The sequence below is a fragment of the Drosophila mojavensis genome, unplaced genomic scaffold (assembly GCF_018153725.1).
Source record: "Drosophila mojavensis isolate 15081-1352.22 unplaced genomic scaffold, ASM1815372v1 contig_72, whole genome shotgun sequence".
Taxonomy (NCBI): Eukaryota; Metazoa; Arthropoda; class Insecta; order Diptera; family Drosophilidae; genus Drosophila; species Drosophila mojavensis.
In genome coordinates, this window is record NW_025318897.1 from 2,108,354 (window position 1) to 2,135,996 (window position 27,643).

General features: G+C 34.6%; 2 protein-coding genes and 2 long non-coding RNA genes across 8 annotated transcripts; 1 reads left to right on the forward strand and 3 right to left on the reverse strand.

The window, feature by feature from the left end:
- On the forward strand, window positions 1-27,643 carry LOC6586716 (autophagy-related protein 101). 3 transcript variants are annotated; one of them, XM_002012290.4, is made up of 4 exons: window positions 1-97; window positions 295-486; window positions 22,952-23,030; window positions 26,458-27,643. In XM_002012290.4, exon 4 carries the CDS (start codon window positions 26,793-26,795, stop codon window positions 27,447-27,449), a length of 657 nt encoding a protein of 218 aa, XP_002012326.1. In that variant the 5' UTR covers window positions 1-97; window positions 295-486; window positions 22,952-23,030; window positions 26,458-26,792; the 3' UTR covers window positions 27,450-27,643. The 3 variants fall into 3 exon arrangements, 2 of the variants coding, with proteins under 2 accessions (XP_002012326.1, XP_032589270.1); XM_032733379.2 differs by having other exon boundaries at window positions 10-97; window positions 221-486; XR_006357454.1 differs by lacking the exon at window positions 1-97 and having other exon boundaries at window positions 135-486; window positions 26,458-26,577; window positions 26,811-26,860.
- On the reverse strand, window positions 6,404-7,732 carry LOC122757431. Of its 2 annotated transcripts, none has more exons than XR_006357457.1 (2): window positions 7,136-7,732; window positions 6,404-7,079 (listed from the first exon to the last, which is right to left on the reverse strand). It is a non-coding gene; the product is annotated as an uncharacterized LOC122757431 (long non-coding RNA). The 2 variants fall into 2 exon arrangements; XR_006357458.1 differs by having other exon boundaries at window positions 6,404-7,092.
- Window positions 11,465-13,044, reverse strand: LOC116804700. Its single transcript, XM_032733378.2, has 2 exons — window positions 11,648-13,044; window positions 11,465-11,592 (listed from the first exon to the last, which is right to left on the reverse strand). Exons 1-2 carry the CDS (start codon window positions 12,800-12,802, stop codon window positions 11,581-11,583), a joined length of 1,167 nt encoding a protein of 388 aa, XP_032589269.1. The 5' UTR covers window positions 12,803-13,044; the 3' UTR covers window positions 11,465-11,580.
- Window positions 13,792-15,620, reverse strand: LOC26527364. 2 transcript variants are annotated; one of them, XR_006357456.1, is made up of 3 exons: window positions 15,284-15,620; window positions 15,082-15,228; window positions 13,792-14,701 (listed from the first exon to the last, which is right to left on the reverse strand). It is a non-coding gene; the product is annotated as an uncharacterized LOC26527364 (long non-coding RNA). The 2 variants fall into 2 exon arrangements; XR_006357455.1 differs by lacking the exons at window positions 15,082-15,228; window positions 15,284-15,620 and adding an exon at window positions 14,759-14,889.

Sequence of the window (27,643 nt, forward strand, 5' to 3'; positions counted from 1 at the left end):
GATAGGATGATAATTGTCTCGCGATCCAGTAGTTTGTCAGGCTTTAATTGTAGAGTGCCTGTCAAATGGGCCTTTATGACTTCATAACACATCTTGAGTTAGTATACATACATATGTATATAACATGTGTATTTCATGATAACACGGAACTATTCTTTGCGTAACCTATTTAGTCTCTTAACAGTGGTTTATCGAACTTATACTTTTATATGCTATTTAGTTCGATATATTCTTACAATGTTCTTGATAATTTGTCGTATTTGTGACTAATAAATACAACACTAAATGTACTAGATGGACTTGGAAAAGAAATTAAGTTTTTTATGTTAAACTAAAATGTTGACTGCTCAAATTTCGGAAAGCGATACTGTATGATATTGTTCAATAAAATATATTACTAGATCAAAACAAAATAACACGAGTATCATCAATTAAAGATGATTTGGGCATTATCAGCATGAACAAGTTAAAAAAAAAAGAATCCAAGTAAGTAATGCCATATACATATGTATTTTTGCAATAAATAGTTGCTATGAATACGTTTAAAAAGCAAGAACTTCACATATGTACTTATAAAAATATGTACATACATACACATACATGCACATTTCAAAGTAAACACGCAGTTGATTAATTTATCTATACATACATATGTATGTATGTATAGCATCTTTAATATTAGTTTAAAAGCGAACTTTTTTTTACTACTATACTACTATAATAAAAAGATTCTTCATTAATATTAATCACATCAATGATTAGCGCTGTATATAGGCAATGTCAATTTATAAACACGAGCATGTGTACATACATATGTACATATGCATGTATATACATACGTGCAGTAAGTAAGTACATACATACATACAGTTTGACACAAAAGTGCTTTCACATGGGAAAAAAAAAAGCATTTTTGTTCTAAGACATTAAAAAAAACTACTAAATGTGATATTTCTATTTTTTTTTTTAAATTACATTATGTTTTTCAATTTGTTGTCTTACAAAAATAACTTTAAAAAAAATAAAAAACTATTAACATAGGCTTAAATAACAATAACAACATAAAAGATATTCAAATTCAACTGACACGAAAGTGTTTGCACACATGCTATTCTTTATTTCTTCTTACTGCTAAATTCGTATTTACCGTTGTTTTCGGCGATTTCAATGTGCACAGCTGTGGCTAATGCTATGTTCTGAACAATTTCGTCATATTTTGTAAGAATCGATTCAATCTTCAAAAAATTTAAACAAATTAAGAATGCCAAGGAAGCGATTGTCATTTGACATGATTCATTTGGTTTATTATAACCACTCCATAGGAAAATCAGTGGCGGAGATCGCAGAAATGTTTATAATATCGAAGAGGACCATTTACAGTATTTTAAGCCGCGTAGAAAACAATGAAACACTGGAGCCAAAGCATTTAACTGGACGACCTCGGGCGTTAACAGATAGGGCCAAGCGTATTCTGGCCAGGAAAGTTAATGATAACCCAACAATTTCGACCAGAACGCTTGCCAGGGAGCTGCAGGAAGAATGTCATATTGACATATCCCGCGAAAGTGTCCGCAGAGCCCTAAAAAGGAACGAGTTTGCATCCCGAGTTGCGCGGAAAAAACTATTGTTGTGGATTTTGTGACGAGACGAAGATGATGTTGTATTACCATGATGGACCCAGTCGTGTTTGGCGAAAGCCGTTGAAAGCCCTTGAACGGAAAAATATAATTCCCACTATTAAGTTCGGAAAACTTTCAGTGATGGTCTGGGAATGTATTTCTAGTAAAGGAGTTGGAGAATTGTGCTTTATCGAGAGTACAATGGATGCGAAACAGTATTTGGAGATTTTACGCACGAATCTAGTGTCCAGTGCCCGCAAGTTTGGATTTTTTAGGGATGGTAAACCAACATTTAGGTTTTACCAAGATAATGACCCCAAACACAAAGCTAACATAGTCAGGTGCTGGCTTCTCTACAATTGTGCAAAGGTGTTGGATACTCCTGCGCAAAGCCCCGACCTTAATCCCATAGAGAATCTGTGGGCTGATCTCAAAAAAAGGACAGCCAAGCGAGGTCCAACAAACAAAAGCGATTTGAAAGCCTGTATATTAGAGGAATGGGAGAAGCCTATGTTAAAAGTTTTTTAAATTTTTTTAAAGTTATTTTTGAAAGACAACAAATTGAAAAACATAATGTAATTTTAAAAAAATTAGAAATATCACATTTAGTAGTTTTTTTTAATGTCAAAGAACAAAAATGCTCTTTTTTCCCAAGCTTAAACACTTTCGTGTCAAACTGTATGTACATACAGTGACGAACTAAGTTATTGGCACAGCGATTTTTAAGTCTAAACTTTTTTATACTCATTCACGAAAGTGAATTAGTATATTGGTTTTGTGCAATGTCCGTCTTGCTGTCCGTCTGTCTGTCCGTATGAACGCAATCTATTTCGGCGCTATTGAAGCTAGAGATTTGAAATTTGGAACACATACACTCACATATAGTCTTAAAATTTTCCTGATCCGCCCACTAGGGGCGTGGTAAATCGGACCTGAAGTTATAGTGATTTTTCGAATTCGGCTATATTTTAGGCACTGTTGATGTTAGAGACCTGAAATTTGGTATATATACGTGGGTTGACCACCCAAGTCCAATGAGTTATGGTAGATATATGTCCGCCCAAAGGGGGCGTAGCAAACCGCAAAAGTTTATATCCCCTAAAGTATAATAGCTAGAAACTTCAAATTTGGACAGATGAGTTACTAGTATTCTCCTCTATCTATAAAGGTATTTGTTACGCCTCTTTGGGGGAATGGCATATCGAAAAATACCCTGTCATTTTCACATTTTTTGAGCGTAAGTATTCAAATTTAGCAGTTACGTTACCTTCAGCTCGTTCTAAGAGCTGGTTAAATATGAGGTGTCTACGCCCAGTGAGGGCGTGGCATTTTTAAAAACAGTATTAGAGCTAAACTTATCTACTAAATTGCTGATAAGATGTGAATGAATATTCTGCAGTTGGTAACGCCCGTCTGCAACGTTCTTGTTTTTATACCCTGAACCCATTTTCAATGGGAAATCAGGGTATAATGGTTTTGTTGAAATGTATGCAACAGGCAGAAGGAGGCGTGGCAGACAGACCCCACAAAGTATATATATTCTTGATCAGGGCAACGAGCTGAGTTGATTTGGCCCTGTCCGTCTGTCTGTCTGTCCGTATGTTTGAACGCGTCGATTTCAGAAGATATAAGAGTTGATTTTTTTTTTTTTTTTTTGAATGGCCGTATATACAGCGCGGAAAAATATTCAAGTTCAAGTCAGATGCCAGTATAGCTAATTTTGAATGATTCTATTTAAATTTGTCAAATATTCAATAGAATATGTAGATCATATGCTGAAAGTTTCATTAAATTCCGTTAAGTCAATCGACGTTAAAAAATAATAAAGTGTTTGCCCAATTAACAAACGCACGTGCAGCAGCTACAACTGTTTCGTATATGTGTGCACACATACATTCAAATTTCTTCTAGAACATTCTTAGAATCACATCAGCTGTTAGTTTGGTTTCGTTTTGCTAGATGACGCTGCAGCAGTGAATCTATTTCAGTTTTGGCAGCGCAGCTTCCAAAAGTGAGGTGGAGTAGTGAGTAGCGGCGTGGCGCTCGATCGAGAAGTCGCGGGTTCGAACCCCGAGCGCGCAACTGATGGTAATTTTGTTAATTGTTTCAAAATATTTTAATATTTTATTAAATGAGTTTTCTATTTCATTACTATTTTTAAATACATCGAAATTGGGACTTTAGCCATACTAAATGGGAATTTTTATTAGTTTGGTTCAGGGTAGTATCTAGCCGAAATATTAGCAGTCTTACTTGTTTTACTTAAATTACTTACGAATGTCACTTCCGACATGTGCATGTGAAGAAATTATTGAAATATCATCAGGGTGACCGCGCCGGACCAAACGAAAAATACCAATTTGGTCTCAAAAATATACTATAAAATACTATTTCATATTTTACAAAATACCACTATAAATACCATAACAAATAAATCGTCTGGAAATTCAAATTATAATAAAATAATAACTGACTTATTATATATAGAAAAAATAAGGGTTTTCCCATTGCAAAAAAAGTTTGTTGTTTATTTCATTTTAAAAAATTACTAATATTTCAGTCCAACATAAAACTAGAACATATGCATTCGTATTCAATTCCATATTCCAATATACAGAGGTGGTCAAAAGTAATTACACACCGAGCTTTTTTCTGCATGCTCAGCTTTAAAAGCTTGTTGTTGTTGTTGTTGTTCGCTGTTTTTGAAAAAAAGCTTTTGTGTCATAAAGCTTATTCTGTGTAGAAGCGATCGGCAAAAAGAAATTGCTAAAATAACGGTACAGGTTCGTAGATATAGCAAAAAGAACAGTTACCTAGAGGTTGTCAAAAGTATTTACACACATTTTTTTTGCGTCATAAGTATTTACACAATGTAAATTTGCCTTTAGTCTTTGATTTGCGTTGATCATGTGCGGTCTTTGACTAAGATCGGAATTCAATTTGTAGTTGAAATTGTAGATGTGCTGTAAAATGGTAAAAACAAAGGAACTATCAGTCGAAACAAGATCCGAGATCGTAACCAAGTTTAAGAGTGGTGTTGGGGCATCGGAGTTGGTAAAGATATTCAAAATATCTAGAAAAACGGTGTATAACTTGGTTAACAAAAGGGATACACTTGGAAATTTGAATAATTTACACCGAAGTGGGCGAAAGCCAGCATTGAACACCAGGGAATGCAGAAGACTTGTCAGCACATTCGTAGAAAACCCCGAGATAAGCCCAGTTAAAGTGTCTGCAGCATCACAACAGATAATTGGTAAACATGTCAGTGATGCTACTATTCGTAGAAGGTTAAAGGATGTTGACATAAACACCTATGTCGTCCGAAAAATCATTGATATCTCGGAAGCAAACAAAGCAAAACGTCTTGCTTTTGCTTTAGAGTACATTGAAAAGCCTTTGGAGTTTTGGTACAACATTTTGTGGACAGATGAGGTTGCATTTCAGTTTCAAGGCTCATTTCGAAAGACTTTTATGCATTTAAGTCGACAAAAATAAAAAAACTGCAGTGCAGCCTCTTAGCAGGTTTGGAGGTGGCACAGTAATGTTTTGGGGTTGCATGTCGTACTATGGTTTTGGAGATTTTGTGCCAATAGAGGGCACTCTGACCCAATCACGATATTTGCACATATTAAATGACAATGCTTTTACTTCGGCGAACAAACTATTTCCAACAATCGAATGGGTATTGCAGCAAGACAATGCTCCATGCCACAAAGGCTCAATACCCACCAAGTTTTTGGCGGACTTAGATCAAGCAATCCTGCCCTGGCCTGCGCAAAGTCCGGACCTTAACATTATTGAAAATGTTTGGGCTTTAATAAAATCCAAACGGCTATTCAAAAAGGACCGGAAACGGGATGATACCATTCAGGAAGTTACCGGAATATGGTCGGAGCTCACAGTTGACTTCGCCCGATCATTGGTAACATCAATTCCAGCCAGGCTTCAGGCTGTAATTGACGAAAAAGGGGGAATGACAAAATACTAAATTAAATAAATAAACCCTTTATTATGTTCAACAAAAATTAAAAATAAATAACATTAATTAATGCCATTAAAAAATGTTTAAATTTTGTGTAAATACTTATGACGCAAAAAAAATGTGTGTAAATACTTTTGACAACCTCTAGGTAACTGTTCTTTTTGCTATATCTACGAACCTGTACCGTTATTTTAGCAATTTCTTTTTGCCGATCGCTTCTACACAGAATAAGCTTTATGACACAAAAGCTTTTTTTCAAAAACAGCGAACAACAACAACAACAACAAGCTTTTAAAGCTGAGCATGCAGAAAAAAGCTCGGTGTGTAATTACTTTTGACCACCTCTGTATATTTAAAGTCTTAAAATTAATTAAACGCTTAAAATTCATTTTGTAACATTTTCTTAAAATAAAATAATAAAGGAACTTCTTTGTTCAGTCTTGCTAGTTTCTTTTAAGACCATTTAATTATATTTACTAGCCTTCTTCGTCAGAGCAGCTTAAATTCAATTTGTTGAAATCTTTACATAACACTTGTTCACTGGGCTTAAAATTATTGCACCCATTTTCGCGCAATGATTATTGTACATGTAATATATGTGATATATTTACATTTTTAAAGCGGTTTCGATTTTTCGTTTTGATTAAATTAATTTGAGAGAATATGCGTTCACACGACGGATTAGAAACGGGCAAAATTATTAAATCTTTGTTTTTGTGTAGCCGCATGCTGCTAAAGTGACGCCAGCCTACTCAAAATGTTAGTCTGGCACGCTGTGCAGTGCGCATCCATATTATTAGCGCTCCTTCCCAGCCATTTTTCATTTTCCGGCATAGTCTCCCACTCAGCTCTATATTTTTGCTTATTGCTCATGTTTTCTATTTATTTGTTTTAAAATTAAGCAAGTCTTAAGCATTAAGCATTCGATTCATTAAGACTTAAAGAGTGACCAAACCGAAAATACCATAAAATCGAAGAAAAATGCTACTACCTACCTATATACCATTAAAATACTTTTGAGCAAAATCGGAGCTGATAAAATACCAAAAAGTATTTAAAATACCATATTCGGTCACCCTGAATATCATTTGCTCAAAGGGTTCAGGATAGAGCTGTAAAACTATCGATGGTTGCAACATTCAATAGTTTCGATGGTTTTACAACAATTATTCAATAGCATCGATGGTACTATCGAAAATATTTTCAAGTTCAAAAACAAAAAATAAATGGATATTTAAAAATAAAAATAAATATTTGAATAAACAATAATGAGATCCTTCATGGACTATAACAAAGAAAAGTTTAGATAAAATTAAAATAAAATTAAAATTAAAATTAAATCCATGGCCTTTATTCTTCTGCCAAGATCCAAGAGTTATGATTAAGAAAGACAAGCATGTCCACATGCTTAGCTTTTAAGGCAGCTCGTCGTTCCGTGATAATCTGTCCAGCCACCAACACCAACGAAAATTTACCTACAAATAAATACTTATTTTTATACTTAATTGCTTCTTATAAATGTATTTCTGACCAAAAAGAGCCGCCGACTTGCGAAGTTGCGCCAGAGTAATTGATGTGCAACGCACGATATCATCTCTATCGATAGTATAAAAAACAATCGATATGGACGCAGAAATATCAATATTCGATAGATCGATAGTTCAATCGATAGTTTTACAGCACTACTTCAGGAGATCTCGTAGTTGAGCAGTGTCGACTAGAGCTTTCATACTTGTTTTGTTTATGACTTTTGAAAAGACAATTGTTTACAAAATTTACTTATTTTCACAAATATATACTGTAGTAGGCCTTTTCTTTAATTTCTTTATTTGTTAATCTCTTGATTTACACACGTCCTCTCTTGTTCACAATCAAGCTAAAAATGTATCGATCTACCTCCTCTTCTTCTATTACTCAAATTGGCATGTCCCATATCGACAGCCTCCTCAGCCACCGTGTATCTATCGATGGTTAACCATAGTGCTGTTACCTTATAGTATAACATAGGCCAGTATCCTGCTACAATTCGGTCATCCTGACTCTGAGATAGCCCTCTATCTCTGTTAATTTTGTATAACTATTTACATATTTGATACTTAACTTCTTAAAAATAATATTGTGCTTACATTATATATATAAAAGAGAGTTGTGTAAAAGTGTACAGAGACTTATAACTTGATATGTGCTGGACCAATTTTCATGGTTTTTGATATGTTGGATTTGTCTCCGCCACGAGTAGGATAGTAGATCTTAAAAATACTGAAAAAATTTTACGAATACTTGAAAAACGCGGTTTTTTCCCTAAAGATTCAAATTTCCATTTATACTCAGTAGGCTGGATAACAGTGACAGTTTTCGGTCCTGCTCTCATATTATACAATAGTATAGAAGTAAATAAACAAATGTAGTCAGTCAGGCGAACCTGACTATTCATAAAAAAAGCACATTTGATAAAAATAATACGCGTGCGTACAAAAGCTAAATATCTCGAAAGTTCAGGTATTTGTTTGTCTCAAACATAAATTTGTGTAAATTATTGGTATTTATATTTCTCGATTGTTTTATGTGGTTTTGTGCGAGGGCATGTTATGTGTTACTATTGATAAAAATGCCGCGTCCTATAAGATCTAATCTTTCCCGGCGGACCCATAATGCAATTAGGCATTGGAATATCGCGAATCTATTATCTGACGAAGAGCGAGAAATCGCCCGAGAAAGGCGCCGCGTTAGTACCCAGCAAAGAAGGGCCTTAATTCGTGCTTCTCAAAGAGAGGCAGCCCGTGAAACGGCAATAAGAAATGGTTCAAGGATTGATTTGAATCGAGCAGCGTTTCGATATGATTGCATCATTGACTACAGCTTGAATTGTTAAGTTTGCATTGGTCCAATGGACGTTGTTTGCCAGCATTGTGGCGCATTGAAGTTGCTGGTGAAACGCCCGGTTTGTGCTGCCTTAGTGGTAAAGTGACATTGCCATTAGTGGTCCGCCACCAGAGTCTGTTCTATGCCGAAACACTAGAATCACGTCATTTTCTAGAGAACACTCAAAAAAAAAAAAAAAAATGCCTGTTTCCAAATGCCTGTAACCAAAACAACACAGGGAAGGTAAATTAATAATAGAGCCGAACCCCATACCGAGTTATGGGGATTTTAAGTGCCGCGTTAATACCCAGCAAAGAAGGGCCTTAATTCGTGCTTCTCAAATAGAGGCAGCCCGTGAAACGGCAATAAGAAATCACTAGAATCACATTTTCTAGCGAACACTCAAAAATACAATGCCTGTTTCCAAATGACTTCATTTGGGGCGGAAATCATTGGAGACGGATATAATCCGACATTTAAGGTAATTTACGTTAAAAATTTTATATTCTATGATTGTAAAAAAAAATTTTTTTTTGGAATAATGTAGTTTGTTAGATTTCTGTAAAAAGTGTAAATCTAACTATAACTATGGCTTTGAATTTAAAGATTCAAGGCCAGATTTGCCATCGCATTGTATCATTGCAACCTATTGAAGATACACAGCACAAATTCTTGCAAATATACTTCTTGGGCAATATGGAAGAACAACTTGACCGGCGTCAAGAAATCAACACAGCTATGAAAAGAGAAATTCTCCAAGATTTGCAGCAAATGCTTCACGAGCATCATGCATTGGTCAAGCTGTTCGAGACTGCTTTAGAGCGCATGCCAAGAGATGACTATAAAGTAGTAATCAGAGCATATAAAACACCAGCTGGAACACATGAACGCACATTTAATGCTCCAACAATCGATGAAGTCGCAATCCTGATTGTTGGTGAATGCTTGGAAGCACGCGATATTGTGCTTACACGACGCAGTACTGGGCAACTACAAAGAATATCTGAAACGCACCGTTCATATGACGCTTTACAATACCCGCTGATGTTTTGGCAAGGAGACGATGGATATCACTTTAATATCAAAATGATTAATCCATTGAATGGTAAAATCAATCATTGTTTCATTTTAACTTTATATACATTTCATTCTGTTTGCTTTTGGTACACAAAAAAAGTTATCACTCTTAATTTAGTAAAATACAATTTTTACGATCAACAAATCACAGGGCCAATCTTTGACTATTTGTGGCCTCAATCTAGAAAATGCGTGTTTTTCTCATGGTCAATTGTACGTGGCATGCTCACGTGTTGGCAAACCATCCGCATTATTTGTTCTTGCACCTGACTAAAAAATGAAGAATGTCGTTTACCACAAGGTGCTTGAATGAAAATCCGATTAATAAATTTATCAGAGTGTATCCCAACCTGAACAACATAGCTTTCAACAATTTTTTACCTAGAAATAATGGATAGGGCAATGCAACGTTTGCCGGGCCAGCTAGTGTTTGATAAATATAATTCTTATAGATATTATATTTACATATTCTGAAAATTAAATTATTAATTAAATGTTGCACACTAGTTATGAAATTAATATTTACAATACAGATCATTATCTCTCTTATGCTTTTACCCAATGTCTTATATTGTTTGCACTCCAAACGCCCTGATAAGGATTCCTGGATAATTGAAAGCCGTCAATGTCTTTTATCAAATATCTATCGTCTTTCAGTACTTTATCTATGACATATGGTCCTTTGGATTTAGGTATTAATTTTCTTGATATTCCCACCGTGCTGTCGAAATTTTTAACCATTACATAATCTCCTGGCTTGTATACGTTTGCAGCTTTTCTAGCATTATTAAAGTTCTCTTCGTTCCGTGCTTGTGATGCAGATTGATAATGTTGTGCTTGTTCTCTAATATCTTCTAAATTCTGTGAACTGTATGTATCTAATCCCATTATTTTCTCTAATTGTCCTCCTAAACTATCACTAATTTCCCCTTTTTGCTCTATTCCGAATAACATTGCGCTTGGCAATTGCTTGGTGCTACAGTGTTGAGTGTTATTCAAAACGTATTCCACTCTTTCTTCCTAAATATAACACCATTTCTCATTTCAAATAATTTGTGCTCCTGTTTCTCTAATAATTTTCTAATTTCTTGTAACTTTGCATCTTTTGTTTGGCAAATAATTAAATTAGTCTCAAAACTATTTGCTTCTGTTACCATAATGTTATTATTGTATCTACTCAATGCATCTACATGCCACTTTCAGCAATCTAATTAGTTTTTCTCGTACATCATAACTAATGTTTTCACCGATAATATATGTCTCTTTTACATTGTCTCCTTCTACCATATTAATTTGAAGCATGCTGTTTTCAAAATTATCATCCAAAACGCTTTTGCTATTTATTTCCATTGACTTTTCTAAACACTCTTTTGAACTACCGTTCTCTTCTTTGCCTAATGATTTTTCTTCTAACTCTTTATTTTCTAACAATTTATCTAACAATTTATTTCTCTTCTAATTCTTCATTTTCTAACAATTTCTCTTCTAATTTTTCATTTTCTAACAATTTATCTAACAATTTCTCTTCTAATTCTTCATTTTCTAACAATGTATCTAACAATTTCTCTTCTAATTCTTCATTTTCTAACAATTTCTCTTCTAATTCTTCATTTTCTAACAATTTATCTAACAATTTCTCTTCTAATTCTTCATTTTCTAACAATTTATTCTTTACCGCACTTAATTTCCCTTTTGCCATATGGTCGTTTCCTCTAAGTTTTGCTATGATAGGCTTCGATTCGACCAACGTACCGGCTGTTCTTTCCACTGAAATCATCCTCAGAGCGTTTGGGTCAACATATAAATTGTAAGCTTCCATGAAATCCCTCCCTAAAATTACTTCCCACCTCATAGATTCATCAGCCACAGCTATTAACCAAAAATTAATTTTTTTAAACTTGAAAATATGAACAAACGTTTTTCCAATAACATTCAACTGACTTTCATTTAGCCCAAAGTAATTTTCTGTATGTGCTTTAAGTTTTATTCCAAATGGAACACACGATTTTTTAATAAACGAAATGGGACTTCCTGAATCTATGAGGCATTCTGCAATAACTGAAGCTTTATCTTTGGTCTTAAAATGTATATTGATTAACCTTACGAAATTGTTTCCAATATCATCCTTCCTCTTCGTGCATTGTGCCACCATATGATCCTTAGCGCCGCAGTGGTAACACGTACCCTTTTCCTTCTTGGGCTTCTGACAATCTCTTGCCCAATGTCCCTTATAGTTGCAATTGAAGCAACGCGTCTCCTTCATTGCATTATCGAGCCCTGGTCCCACTGCTGTTGTCTCTTTTCCTCCAGTAGATCGTTGCAGTGGCAAACGCACATCTGCAAAAGCCCTTACAAATTTGCTGGGGTCTTCAAAGCACTGTATCCTGGCCTGCGCGCGTAAAATTGCATTCAGGATTCCTTCAATGAGACCGTCCAGTAGCTCATCTACATATAAATGGATTTGCCTTGCTAAACGTGTATTTTCTTCATAATACAGGGTAAACTTCTCGTCGACATTCCATATACGTGCCCCAAACTTGCGACGTATTTCGGCCTTGGATATCTTGCTTTCGAATGCTGCTGCCAATCCATCCAGTAGTGTGCCCAACGGTTGTACAATCCTTGATGGATCCGCATGTATCAACTGCATGGCTTTCCCTTTTAACTTGGCCATGCACAGCAGTATTTTTTGCATGTCCGTTAGTTGATATAATTTAGATACATTACTCAATTGCGCTATCCAGTTGCTAATAGACTCCTCCCCGGTAAATTCCGCCATAATTTCTTTAGCTAATTTAAACATCATTGACATCACTTCATCATTGTTCGTTTCATTTAATACGCAATTTTCACCGGTGCCCTTTTGGCGCGCGTCAGTAGCGCGTTCCCCGAATTCAGCTTCTGCATCGACGCCATCTGCGTCAATTTCGTCATGCTTGCTGTTGCCGTCTCTGTCCAATTGTCGTGTGTGAAAATTTTTTAGCTGCTTCTTCGCTGCGTTGATCTGTTCGCTTAGCTCTCGCAAAACTTCTTCGTTCCTGTCTATTTCCTCTTGTTGCATTTGCAATGTCTGATATACTCCAGTTTGAGCTGACTCCTCTTCACTCTGTTCCAATTCGGGTGCGCTGCCGCGCAAATTTGCGGGCACGCCATTGAGGCGAGCGACAAGTTCAGTCTTGCACCCTTGAGTCGACAAGCCCAATGCAGCTAGCCAATTCTTTAACTGCACTACAGATACTTCGTCTATACTTAAATTCATTTTGCTTAACTTGAAAAATCTGTGTACTTTATCCCACTTCTGAGATTGTAGTAGGCCTTTTCTTTAATTTCTTTATTTGTTAATCTCTTGATTTACACACGTCTTCTCTTGTTCACAATCAAGCTTAAAATGTAAAATGTAAATTGGCATGTCCCATATCGACAGCCTCCTCAGCCACCGATATGGTTAACTATCGATAGATGTGTATCCATCGATGGTTAACCATAGTGCTGTTACCTTATAGTATAACCACTAACGAGAGAACACATAGACCAGACAAGTAGTGTAAAGCGTTGTCCACACTTTTTTTCGGGAGTTATCTCCCAGACACTTCGTATTTGCTCGGCTCCTCACTTTTTGGGCTCGGGCTACGAAAAAATACGAAAGCACAATCATTTCGCTTCATGCGTTCGACCGAGATGGTCGACTGTTGAACAAAAGATCCCTCTGCGCTGAATGTTTCCCTTGCTCTCTCTCTCTCTCACGATGCTCTCTGCTCTCTCAAATATATTTTAATTGAAGAGGCGCGCTTTTGTTTAAGTACCTGATTTGATTCAATAATCGTGGGTTTGCCTATCAGAATGAATGTTTTTTAAAAACATGGTACCTGATTAATCCAAATTTTTGTAAAAATGATCAATTTGACCTATTTACGTAGCCCGAGCCCAAAAAGTGAGGAGCCGAGCAAATACGAAGTGTCTGGGAGAATACTCCCGAAAAAAAGTGTGCAAAACGTTTTACACTACTTGTCCGGTCTATGTGTTCTCTGGTTAGTGGTATAACATAGGCTAGTATCCTGCTACAATACCTAATACAGAAACATCCATTAATAATTTTATGTTTAGGGCAGTTTACTACAGTAAACACAATATAGTTAATTTTTAAGGGGTATGCCTAGGGACACGATATCGAATGCAAAGTATCGATCATGTACTCATAAGAATCATCAAAAGAAAAGCATCGTACTTATAAAAATATCAAATCAAAAGTATCGATGTTGCAAGGTATCGGGTATTTATATTTGGATGAAATGTTTATTAAATCTAGGATATATTTCATGTTTTTTAAATTAAAAAGTAAAAGTTACAAGAAAATTTTCAATTATTACATAGTACAATGAAGTTATGTTAAGTTATATATTCCATTCCTCCTCTGCACAATCGCCTAAAAAAAGAAGTTTTTCAAGCCTTTTGGGTGACAGTCGGCTGCGAGTTTTGGTTATGGTACTTCCAGCTTTGGAGAAAAGGCGCTCAGAGGGCACGGACGTCGCGGGAATTCCCAAATACTTTTGAGCTAAGTTGTATAGTTTGGGATAAACTACTTTCATATCACCCCATTGTTTTAAAGGGTCGATGGAAAGTGGTAAAACATGGGTAGATAGGTAGCGACCTACTTCGTCATCGTTCATTGTAGATCTTGTTTTTTTGGTCTGCTTCCCTGCGTGCGTCCACTTCTTATAATCACTCCAAAGATTGTTTGCCGAGTCTATGGAAGTATCACTCTCATTCTCACTGGAGAGAGAATTAGGGCTGGATAATATACATTTTCTTAGCAAATTAATTGCTTTCGTACAAGCTTTAAAAGGGCTATTTTTGAATCTTGGATCCAGTAAACAAGCTATCGCAATTAGGTGGTTTTTTTCGATGGATCCGAATCGGCGTTCCAATTGTTTAATTATTTCTTTCCTTACGGCATGTATGACTGCCATATCACCGTCGTCCGCATCTACATCCACATGTACATTATTAATCTGGTTCTTCAAGGTATTCACCATCGGTAACATTCTCTAGTGGTCTCAAAATACTTATACAATACTTATGCGGCTCAGTTTCATGACTTGAACTTATTGGATCAAGATCTCTTGTAAAAGTTGATAGTTTTTTTCCAGTTTCTTTTGCACTAAAATATATAAAATATAAAATAAATACATATATATTTATGACAATATTTACTTACCTCACTTCGGGGTGGCTCTTTATATGCTTATGCATGTTTGAGGTGTTTCCTGATGATTTAAGAGTTTTGAAGCAAATCTTGCACTTCACCTCGTCGTTGCGTATTCTGGTGAAATACTGCCAAACACTGCTGCGGCTGCTTTTAAAGACATATATTTCAATAAACTGCATAGAGTAATTGCTTTATTACTTACTTTAAATACAAATCAAATTGACTTCGATAATAATTCACTGTTTTAACTTTTTTAATGATTCAACTAGCGGAGTCTCAAATTACGCGCAGATTGGCTGGCGAGCTTGACGTGATCCCGCTTATTTACTTACCTCACTTCGGGGTGGCTCTTTATATGCTTATGCATGTGTGAGGTGTTTCCTGATAATTTAAGAGTTTTGAAGCAAATTTTGCACTTCACCTTGTCTTTGCGTATTCTGGTGAAGTACTGCCAAACACTACTGCGGCTTTGTGGCATTCTTTTAAAGACATATATTTCAATAAACTGCATAGAATAATTGCTTTATTACTTACTTTAACTATAAATCAAATTTACTTCGATAATAATTCACTGTTTTAACTTTTTTTTAATGATTCAACTAACGGAGTCTCAAATTACGCGCAGATTGGCTGGCGAGCTTGACGTGATCCCGCTTATTTTTCTTTACTCGATATGGCTTTAGAGATACTTGATAAATACAAATATCGAAACCAAAACATCCAGTAAAAAGTATCGGTATCATCGCCCCAATGTATCCGATACCGAAAATATCTATACTTTTTTCGTGTCCCTAGGTATGCCTATTATTTTCACCATGAGTGTATATCAACGTATACCAGGAGAACTTATAACTGCTATAGATTTATATTGCAAATTGTGAGTCTTTGTTATCCTCTTTTGATGTACCATAAATTGAAAAAGGAAAAGCAGATTCAAATTTAAAATGTATTATTATTTAATTCATTTAATATTTAATTTTTTTTTCGTGACTCAGTATTATCACTTACACATCACATGGATTGGAAATTTGGTATAGTTTTTGCAAAGTGTGTGTGTGAGTGGGTAATTGAAAACGTATGTATAGCGTTTCTTTTTATACCCTGAACCCATTTTCAATGGGAAATCAGGGTATAATGGTTTTGTTAAATGTATGTAACAGGCAGAAGGAGGCCATAAAGTATATACATTCTTGATCAGGGCGACTAGTTGAGTCGATTTAGCTCTGTCCGTCTGTCCGTATGTTTGAACGCGTCGATCTCAGAAGATATAAGACTCTTATAATAAGAGTTAGAGACTTGAAATTTTTTTTCCTAGGTCCGTGTATAGCATGCGCATATCGAGTTTTGTTTTAAATATCGATACCTTGCCCCGTTATTTTGTTATCGATTAAAAACATTACCGCAAACCAGTAATAAATTTATATCTCCTACATTTTTAAACCTAGAGTCTCCAAATTTTATATGTATACTTATATAGTGACATAATCATACTGATTACGTCTACAATATTCAGAAGCTGTATGGTCGCGTCATTAGGCTGATTCGTCTTTGCAAGGCGCGCAGCTTCGTTGACCTAGGTCTAGTATTCGGATAATGTGTTGGAATTGTGTGGTGAAATGCCCAACACTGAATACTCATAAATAAATACTGCATAAATACGTGTCAATAGACATACAATTGTTAGTCTTAAGTTGATATTCAATAAAGCAAGTTGTCATAATCCAACCTTGACTTCGTCTTTTAAATCATATTAGCGTTGCTGTTAGTATATGTCGCAGCATTTATTCGACTCGTAACAGTTTTATCTTAGTGGCGCAGCCGGTAGGATAGTAATAAATTGTGGATCCTGATGCAATAACTAAGTTATTAATTCTTGTGTCCCGTTTACTGCTATCCGCTAAACAACAAACGCGAAGGCAACCCACGCGATGGTCAATATCGCGTCAAGTTTTAAAATAAAACCTCGACAGTGACGTGTATACCGAAATTCGCATATTGCCAAAGCCGCGGATTGTGCAAAAAACTTGAAAATAATTCAAGAAGACGCTATAGAATTCGAAGAGAATATAATTCCAGAAACATTTGGTTTTCTCGCAAACCTTCGAAAGTGCTATCAGTGCATACAAACCCCAACATACGTACTAAATAATCAATAAAAATAAAATAAACCGACAACAAATAATAAATAAAATATAATTATAATAAATTAAATAAATAAACAAAATGGAAGGCGACGCAACAACACCCCTTTCTGATACCAACATGACCCAAGTGATTAATCAACTTAAAAATGTTGAAAAGTTCACCGGAAATAAAAACGCTTTATACACGTTCATCAACCGGATCGATTATATACTGGCCCTGTACACCACCAACGATGCGAGGCAGAGATCAATACTCTTTGGACTTGTTGAAAGCTGCATCAGCAGTGAAGTCATGTTATCTCTTGGCATGACCAACCTAACTACATGGACGGATCTCCGAAAACAGCTAATCCTAAACTTCAAGACGCAGACCAAGAACCATATTCTACTGGAGGAATTCAGGAACACTCCGTTCAAAGGCAACGTACGAGCTTTTCTGGAAGAAGCAGAACACCGTAGGCAGACATTGATGAGTAAGCTAGAATTAGAAAATAATCAAGATGAAAAAATACTATATGATCGATTAATTAAAACAAGTATTGACGACCTAATTCAAAACTTCCTACCAATATTTGTATTCGAATCATAAATTGCGAAATTCCAGATTTAAGATCACTAATTAACATATTACAAGAAAAAAATCTTTTGATGAACCCTGTCAAAATTTAAATCAAAACAAAGTAAAGCAAGATAAAAATTTTAAGCCAACTTATCCAAATCCAAATATTCAAAAGTTTCCCACATTTCTTCAACCAAACCATCCTTATGTCCCATATCAACCTTATTTTCAACAACCATATCTTCCACCTAATCATTATTCACCTCGACCGATGCAACCAACGCCTAACCCAGTTAGACCATTTAACCCTACACTTAGACCAATTTTCAGACAAAATCAATTTGACAATAATCGTTTTGGACAACATACACAAACAACTCCACAACAAACTCCTTTCAATAGTTTTGGCGTAGCCAACCAACCAACAAAGCGTGTTAGACAAGCAGAAAGTGAACAAAGTAAAATGAGTATAGATGAAGAAACTAGAAATCAAGAAGAGATAAATTATCACGACTATATGCAGAAAGAATATTATAATCAATTAGCTTCTTATTCCCAATACTATCCTCAATATTACCAAGAACAAAGTTATCCACAAACCTCAGACTATACATACACACAACCAGCCACAACCGAACAGGAAACAGAACAACCAAATGAAATAGAAATCGAGAAAGCCGAAAATTTTCAGCTGCCAGCCTCGGAAACAAACAATACATAATTATCACCTATAAAGGAAAAAATATAAAATGTTTAATAGATACAGGATCTACTGTTAATATGATGACATACAATGTTTTTAATTTACCAATTTACGATACCGATTGTCTTATTCAAACCAGCAATGGACCTTTGACTATCACAAAAAAGGTGAATGTTCTTTCAAACAACTTGTTCAAAAGTAATAATGAATTTCTTTTACATCAATTTTCACCAGATTACGATCTACTAATTGGTAGAAAACTGCTTTCAGACGCACAAGCCGTTATAGATTATAAATCCCAAACTGTTAATTTATACAATAAAAAGTATAAATTAATCAATGATATTCCGATCACAAACCAAAATCATTTCGTAGCTCAACCAATTCTTGAAACTTATCAACACCTCAACAACCCAATCAGAGATAATTCTAAAAATCAAGAATCTATCAACTCAAGTCCTTACCGACTAGACCATTTAAATGAAGAAGAAAAATTTAATTTAATAAGTTTATTGAAACAATATCAACACATTCAGTTCAAAGAAGGCGATCAACTTAGTTTCAGTAATCAAGAAAAACATGTTATTAACACTACTCACAATTCACCTTTGTATACAAAACCATACAGTTATCCACAAGCATACGAACAAGAAGTTGAACACCAAATTCAAGACATGTTAGATCAAGGTATAATACGCCCCAGTAATTCCCCTTATTGTAGTCCTTTATGGATCGTACCGAAAAAACAAGACGCTTCAGGTAAACAAAAATTTAGAATCGTAATTGACTATAGAAAATTAAACGACGTAACTATAAATGACAGACACCCAATACCAAACATGGATGAGATTTTAGGAAAACTAGGCAAATGCAATTATTTCACAACAATCGACCTTGCAAAAGGTTTCCATCAACTTGAAATGCATACAGATTCCATCAAAAAAACAGCCTTTTCCACAAAAAATGGCCATTATGAATATCTTCGTATGCCATTTGGATTAAAGAATGCACCTGCAACCTTTCAACGTTGCATGAATAATGTTTTGCGACCGTTAATAAATAAACACTGTTTAGTATATCTTGACGATATAATTGTATATTCAACATCTTTAAAAGAACACCTACATTCACTGCAATTAGTTTTCGAGAAGCTTTCTGAAGCAAATCTCAAATTACAACTTGACAAATGTGAGTTTCTAAAACAAGAAACTTCCTTCCTAGGACACGTCATAACTAAGGATGGAATAAAACCCAATCCTGATAAAATCAAGGCAATTCTAAAATATCCTATTCCCACAAAAACTAAAGAAATAAAAGGTTTTCTCGGACTAACCGGTTATTATAGAAAGTTTATTCCAAATTTTGCAGACATAGCCAAACCAATGACAACAGTACTTCGAAAAGACGCAAAAATAGACACTAAAAATCCAGAATACATTAGAGCTTTTGAAAAGCTAAAACAACTTATTTCCAATGACCCAATTTTAAAAATTCCAGATTTCAAAAATAAATTCATTTTAACAACTGACGCAAGTAACGTAGCCCTTGGAGCTGTACTTTCTCAAGACGGACATCCTATCAGTTTTATTAGCAGAACCCTCAATGATCACGAAACCAATTATAGCGCTATAGAAAAAGAACTTTTAGCTATTGTATGGGCAACAAAAACCTTTCGACACTACCTTCTAGGTCGACATTTTGAAATCAATAGTGACCATCAACCATTATGTTGGTTGTATAAAATGAAAGAGCCAAATTCAAAATTAACCCGATGGAGAGTAAAATTATCAGAATACGATTTTGACATAAAATACATAAAAGGAAAAGAAAACCACATAGCTGACGCTCTATCGCGAGTAAAAATAGAACAGACTTATTTCGGAGAAGAAACACAACATAGCGCTGACGAAGATAACAGTAATTTAATTTGCATTACAGAGAAACCAATAAACACATTTAAAAGACAAATTATATTTTCCAAAGGCATTCCAAATATTACAAAACAGAATTACTTCAAAAAACTTATAATTCACATCACATACGACAACATGACTAAAGACAAAGCCGAAAAATATTTAATTGACTATTTTTGTACAAAAACTAGTGCAATGTTTATAGACAGTGATGCAGATTTCGAAATCATTCAAAACGCACATAAAGAAATTATCAACACTAGCCACACTAAAATTCTACGAAGCCTCATTCAATTAAAAAATATAAACTCATATGCCGAATTTAAAGAACTTATTTTGAAAACCCATGAAAAACTCTTACACCCCGGAATTCAAAAAACAAATAAACTCTTCAGTGAAACTTACTATTTCCCCAACAGCCAATTACTGACACAAAACATAGTAAACGAATGTAACATTTGCAATTTAGCAAAAACCGAACACAGAAACACAAACATGCCAATGAAAATTACTCCCAGACCCGAACATTGTCGCGATAAATTTGTAATAGACATTTATTCCTCTGAAGGCAAACATTATCTTAGTTGCATAGACATTTACTCAAAATTCGCTACTCTTGAAAATATTAAAGCAAAAGACTGGATAGAATGCAAGAATGCATTAATGCGTATATTCAATCAGTTAGGAAAGCCAAAATTATTAAAAGCTGACCGAGACGGCGCATTTACCAGCTTAGCACTCAAAAAATGGCTTGAAAATGAAGGAGTAGAATTACAATTAAATACTACAAAAACAGGAATAGCAGACATAGAACGACTACACAAAACAATAAACGAAAAAATTAGAATAATCAACACTTTAAATGACGAAGAAAATAAACTCAGCAAAATAGAAACCATACTTTACATTTACAATCACAAGACTAAGCATGACACAACTGGACAAACTCCTGCACACATATTCTTATATGCGGGACAACCAAAGTTAAACACTCAAGAAAATAAAGAAAAAGTAATAAATAAAATCAACAGTGACCGACAAGAATACGAAGTCGATACCAGATATCGAAAAGGACCATTACAAAAAGGAAAACTAGAAAACCCCTTTAAAGCCAATAAAAATGTTGAAAAAATAGATCCAGATCATTACCAAATTACTAACAGAAATAGAATTACACGTTACTATAAAACTCAGTTTAAAAAATTAAAGAAAATTAACCAAATTCAAATTCCACAGGTTTCTACTTCATAATCATACTATCATTTCCCATATCCCAATTGACTTTCAATCCATTAATACAATCAAAATTATCCCATATCCTGATCATAATGGCTATCAACTCGATTACATTAGCACAACTTCTTATTATGAGAAAGATAATAAAATCTTTAATTAAGCCAAATACCATTGTAACTTGGAACATAACTTCTACAATTGTAAAACAAAATTGCCAAAAAAAAAAAAAAAAAAAAAAAAAAAAATAATAATAATGTTAGTCTTAATATTCAGGGTAACAAAATTATAAATATCAATCAATGTAAACTGCAAATAAACGACATAATTGTAAGCGATAACTATTTTCAACTAGAAGTTGACCTTACACCATTGTATCCCCCAATAGAAATTATTAAAGTAAAACCTATAAAACATGATGACATTGTAAAAATTGTATCACAAAATAATACTTTAACATATACAATCATTGTAATCACAATAACCATATTCATAATTGTAATCCTATATTTTAAATATGTATCTTGTAACCCCATAAAATTATTTCGAACAAAATTTAAAAAAACAAATTCACGAGCCCAACAAGCAAACAACGCCATCAGTCCAAACAGAAGAGCAAAAACAGGAAAACACGATCATCGAGATGACACAATCAACTTTACCAAAACTTTACCCGTCTGTGTCACCTTGACTCGCAGGCTCGCCTCTTAAGGAGAGGGAAGTGACATAATCATACTGATTACGTCTACAATATTCAGAAGCTGTATGGTCGCGTCATTAAGCTGATTCGTCTTTGCAAGGCGCGCAGCTTCGTTGACCTAGGTCTAGTATTCGGATAATGTGTTGGAATTGTGTGGTGAAATGCCCAACACTGAATACTCATAAATAAATACTGCATAAATACGTGTCAATAGACATACAATTGTTAGTCTTAAGTTGATATTCAATAAAGCAAGTTGTCATAATCCAACCTTGACTTCGTCTTTTAAATCATATTAGCGTTGCTGTTAGTATATGTCGCAGCATTTATTCGACTCGTAACAGTTTTATCTTAGTATATGCATTTTATACAATTTCGGTTTTTGTCAAAATTTACCCCCCGTCTCTAATTCACCCCCTTACCCTCACATTTGTAAAGGGCGTATTTCAAATACTAGGGACTTGTGCTTTGGTAAATATATGCTTATCTATGTTATATTCATAATCTGTTTCATGAAAATAGTCCATCCAGAAGAAAAGTTATTAAGCATTAATGTTCCTATAGTAAGCCAACACTGCAGCCAATGCGTGTTTATGCGTGCGTACGTATTTCTGTGTGTATGCGTGTATGTGTGCATATGCGAATAATTATTGAAATATCAGTTGCTCGAAGGGTTCAGTGGATCTCGTAGTCGGGCAGTCTCGACTAGAGCTTTCTTACTTGTTTGAAAAACTTCGTATTATATGTCCCATCTATGTAATGTATGGTTGGTATGGTGGAATTCTGCATTATATAGTTATAATCCGCCTTTAACATAGCTAACTTGATTTTATGTATAAATTTCATGGCCATTAAGTTGTCCTGTAGAGATTTATAATTCTTAAAATATTTTATTGTGTTGATATTTTTAGCATAATAACATATATTATTTTATTTTTACATATTTTTAGGATTTGAGTATACGTTTAATACAAGCATATAAAATCAAAACCCTACAATTTGGGGTACAAATTTCCAAAATTGTTATTGGTGAGTATTATATAACTAGTCGGCACAATTATTTTTACAAACAAATTTTCGTGTAGTTTGAGCATAGCTTTTTAACGGCTTTAATCAGAATTTTGTATTTATATATATACAGTAGAATCCGGTTATAGCGACACTCAAGGGACCGTCGATTTTACGTCGCTATACCCGGAGAACGCTTTAACCAGAAAGAGTAAAAAATATTTTTTTTTTAAAATTTTTTTTACGGTTGCCATGTTCGTAATAGCTTTTACTGTAAAACAATTTAAATTTTTAATCAAAACAACCATTTTTTACAAACTTCTTTCAATAACATGGCTTACAAACATTTTTGTGACGTCGGCATTGTACTTTGTCTCTCTCCCTCTCTCTGTCTTAGCAGCATTTGTGGCGTTGCTACGCACACAAGCAAGGGTACTGATCACTGATCAATACATACATGTTACATTTCTAACAGAGTCTTTTTATGCTGAAATTTGTTGTCATTATTTCGCGATTTTTTTTTATCACGTCGTAATATCCGGTGATTGACTCAAAAATATGAAAAAATTATGGGGAAAAAAGTATGGGGACAAACCAAGACATCGAATTTTCGTCGACATAACCGGTTGAACGGTTAAGCGGAGTATTTAGGCGTGGGTGCTTGTGTGTGTATGTGTTTGTGTACGTGTGTGTGTAAATGCTTGTGTATGTGTGTATATGTGTAAATGCTTGTGTGTGTGTGTGTATGCGTGTGTGTGTGTCTTGTGTATGTAGAAAGACGGCAAAAATGATTGAAATAGCTATTTCTCGAAGGGTTCTGGGGATCTCGTAGTCGAGCAGTCTCGACTAGAGCTTTCTTACTTGTTTTATGAATGGCTGATAGAATTTAAAATGTAGGTCATGGCAAAAGTGTTTTACAAGTATGTAATATTAAGAAAATATGTTTAAACAAAAATATAGGAATTAAGACAAATTGAATCAAATGCATATGTCTTTAGGTCAATAGACTCTAGAAGTAGTATTTTATATTTAATTATAGATTAAACGGAATCTGATAAATGTATTAATATTAATATCACCGCAAATAGTATTATCCTCATCGATATGACTATCTTCGGAAGGAAAGACATGATAATTTAGGATTCTCAAAAATTGACCCAATTATATTGAGTCGGTAACAGGAATGAGGTTATCTAGCCCGTTAAATGCATTTCCTTATTTGTTTTCAATATGTTTTATACTCCAGGAAGAACTTCCAGAACTTCCTTGGCTTGCACTTATTCCTTACTAAAGGCCAGTCCGTTAAGCTTGTTTGGACTAGATGAGCGACACGTGCTTGAAACTATTTGTCCTAAACTTTATTATTTTATTTCAAGTTCAACTCACGTTCACAGATTATGTTCTTAGCCGTATAATTAGAAATATTTTAAACCTTTTGAGGCATCAGAAAAATATTTCTTATGTTTTTTTCAACATATTAATTTGATAGAGCAGTGCTTGGCGACAACGGAAATTCATTTGCAGTAAGTTTTATCCGTGCTAGGGCTAAAATTTACGACCATTGAAGGTCTGGTATCCTTACTCAAATTCGCTAATTTATTATACCCTGAACTCTTTGAAAATGGGAAATCAGGGTATATTGTATATATAATGAATCTCCAAAAATCGATAACTACTCCCGTTATTTTATTATCGATTAAAACTAATCGAAAATCAGGTTTAAAATGCTCAGTGTTGCCAAATTAGCTTTTTTCCCGTCAAATCTGGCATTTTGAAAAGACGATTGCGGGAAAAATTCCAAAACAGCGGGCAGCGGAAATTCTGTACTTTTTAAAGAATAATTTGCTTTATTTACGCTTTTTCATTTATTGAGCAAATTTTCGTATTTTGTAGGGATAATTGAAACCAAATAGTTCAGTTCAAGCGGTAATAATATGGAACTAACTAAACTAGGATATGATTTATATTTAATTCAGAACAACTTATTGTGAACCACAATATTGAACTTTTTATACCTTTTATACTTTTATTCCCTGATGGGAAATCAGGGTATAATGGTTTTGTTGAAATGTATGTAACAGGCAGAAGGAGGCGTGGCAGACCCCTCAAAGTATATACATTCTTGATCAGGGCGTCGAACTGAGTTGATTTGGCCCTGTCCGTCTGTCTGTCCGTCCGTCTGTCCGTCTGTCCGTATGTTTGAACGCGTCGATTTCAGAAAATATAAGAGCTAGAGACTTGAAATTTTTTTTCCTAGGTCCGTGTATATCACGTGCATATCAAGTTTTTCTTTATATATCGATAACTACTCCCGATGTTTTATTATCGATCAAAACCCTTATCGAAAGCTAGTTGTTTTATTATATCTCCTATACCTTTAGAGCTAGAGTCTCCAAATTTTAAATGTAGACTTATATGCATTTTATACAATTTCGGCTTTTGTTGAAATTTACCCCCACCTCTATATCCAGCCCCTCACCCACATATTTGTAAAAGACGTATTAAAATACTGGAGACTTGTGCTTTGGCAAATATATGTATGTATATCCATGTTATTATCATAATCTGAAGTTTCATGAAGTCGTCGTTTGTCCACAAAAAAAGTTATTAAACAATTAAGTTCTCATAGTAAGCGCACACTGCTGCCCATGCGTGTTTATGCGTGAGTGTTTGTGTGTGTGTGTGCGTCTGTATTGTGTGTGTGTGTGTGTGTGTGCAGAAAGACACGAAATGATTGCAATAGCTATTGATCGAAGGGTTCAGGGGATCTCGTAGTGTACTTGTTTTGTAAGTGGACTATTTATGAGACTTACAGATGTTGATTATAACCTTGGAATGTGCATGAGCACAAGTGTCCAGTATTTGAAAGACGCCTTTTAGAAGTTTAGAGAACAAAATAAGAGAAGTAGCTCTCGATTTTTAGAGAAAACTCCATATGCTTATATACTATACTTGATATACACGAAACTAGAAAATATTCAAGTCTAGCTCTTATATCTTCTTCGATCATATGAGCGAAAAGACAGAGAGACGGATTTCGTCAAAGTACTTATGCCAAGTAAAAATTCGATGCTTGTATGCATTCCTATCAGCAAAAAAGGAATGTAACAGGTAAACAGCAAGAAATTTTGCATGCATAGAGCTATCAATAGATTCTTTGCTTTGATAACTTCCACCATTTTATTTAACGGTACTGAGTAAAGCCAAATTCAATAGTCACAAAACGATTTCTTCAAAACACTTATGCCGACTAGTGTATGTATACAGTTACCCGGAAGACGCTATACCCATATAAGTCTTTTTGTGGACCAGAATTCATCGCAATAGCCGTACGGACGCTATAAACGGAGTCGATAGAACCGGACTCTGTATATACATTTATATTTATACATATATATAATTATACATATATATATTTTTAAATAATTCAATATTTTTTCCTGTCCAGATTTTCTCTTCAAGACTGTTGCAACGAATTATCATTTCAAGCTGAGGAACGCAATAATTTTACATTAAGTCAATCAATTATGGTTTAAACAGGTAGTGACACTTTCAAAAGTGTTATAAAGTAAGTGGTAACCACAACATTTGTTATTGAAATATTTTAGATCTTTACAAGCAAAAAAAAATATAACAATCGAACTAAGAGTAGAAATAAAGTTAACTTAGAAAAATAATATATAATATATATAATACGGTGTATAGATCAAGAATTATTTCCAGGGAGTGCTCCCGAAAAGATCTGCACAGTAAAACCCCTTAAATATAAGAGTTAATTGTAACATGAATGCACGTTCACAGATTTTTGATCTTACCATGGAAGGTCGGCAGGTGGATGAAGCGTTGGCTAGCATCTTTCATACAGTATTGTTTCATCGCTGTTCTGGTAAATATATGTATACTGGAGATGCACAGTATTCTATAGGAACCGTAGGTTATTCCGATGTTGATTGTGACTTTATTGACTTTACCTATGTTTGTTGTACTTCGGAAAGCCTGACACGCAAAGTGAAGCGTGCCATCAATGTTTTTAGCGAAAAATTGCGCTCTAATGATAGCTGTGGCTCCGGTCAGATAAGCTTAGAATTTTTTCAGAAAAAAAAAAATCGCTGGCTTTTCACACAGGAGTCTATTCCCTGGGAAGTGTGGACAGTACATTTGGATTTAATTAAACACGAGAACGAAGATGATCGGCAGCTTTCGCGCGAAAATGTATCTGATCTACTTACTGAGAAAGTTATATACATTACAGAATTAATGAACCGTCACGATTATGTACCCAAGACTCCCAGCCAAAGCGAGCTAGATCTAATTTTTGATACCTCGTTTCCAGATATTCAGCCTTATTTGTTTAAATTTGATTATTCGACCTCTGGGTCGACAGCACCTTCAATGGGAAATGCAGTGAAAAAGATAATTAAAGAAACACTTGCGATGTGACTACTAACAAAATTATGGGTGGAATGTGTAAATCAAGATTTAGCTTTGCAAAGAATGTAGGACTTACTTTTTAATGTGCTTGTTAATGTCCTGCGTTACTGCTCATCCTGCTCAACTGAACCTGATGACTTTTAAGCTTTTATTGGATTGTAAATAATTTTATAAGATGTTCATTATATTTGTAATTGAAATAT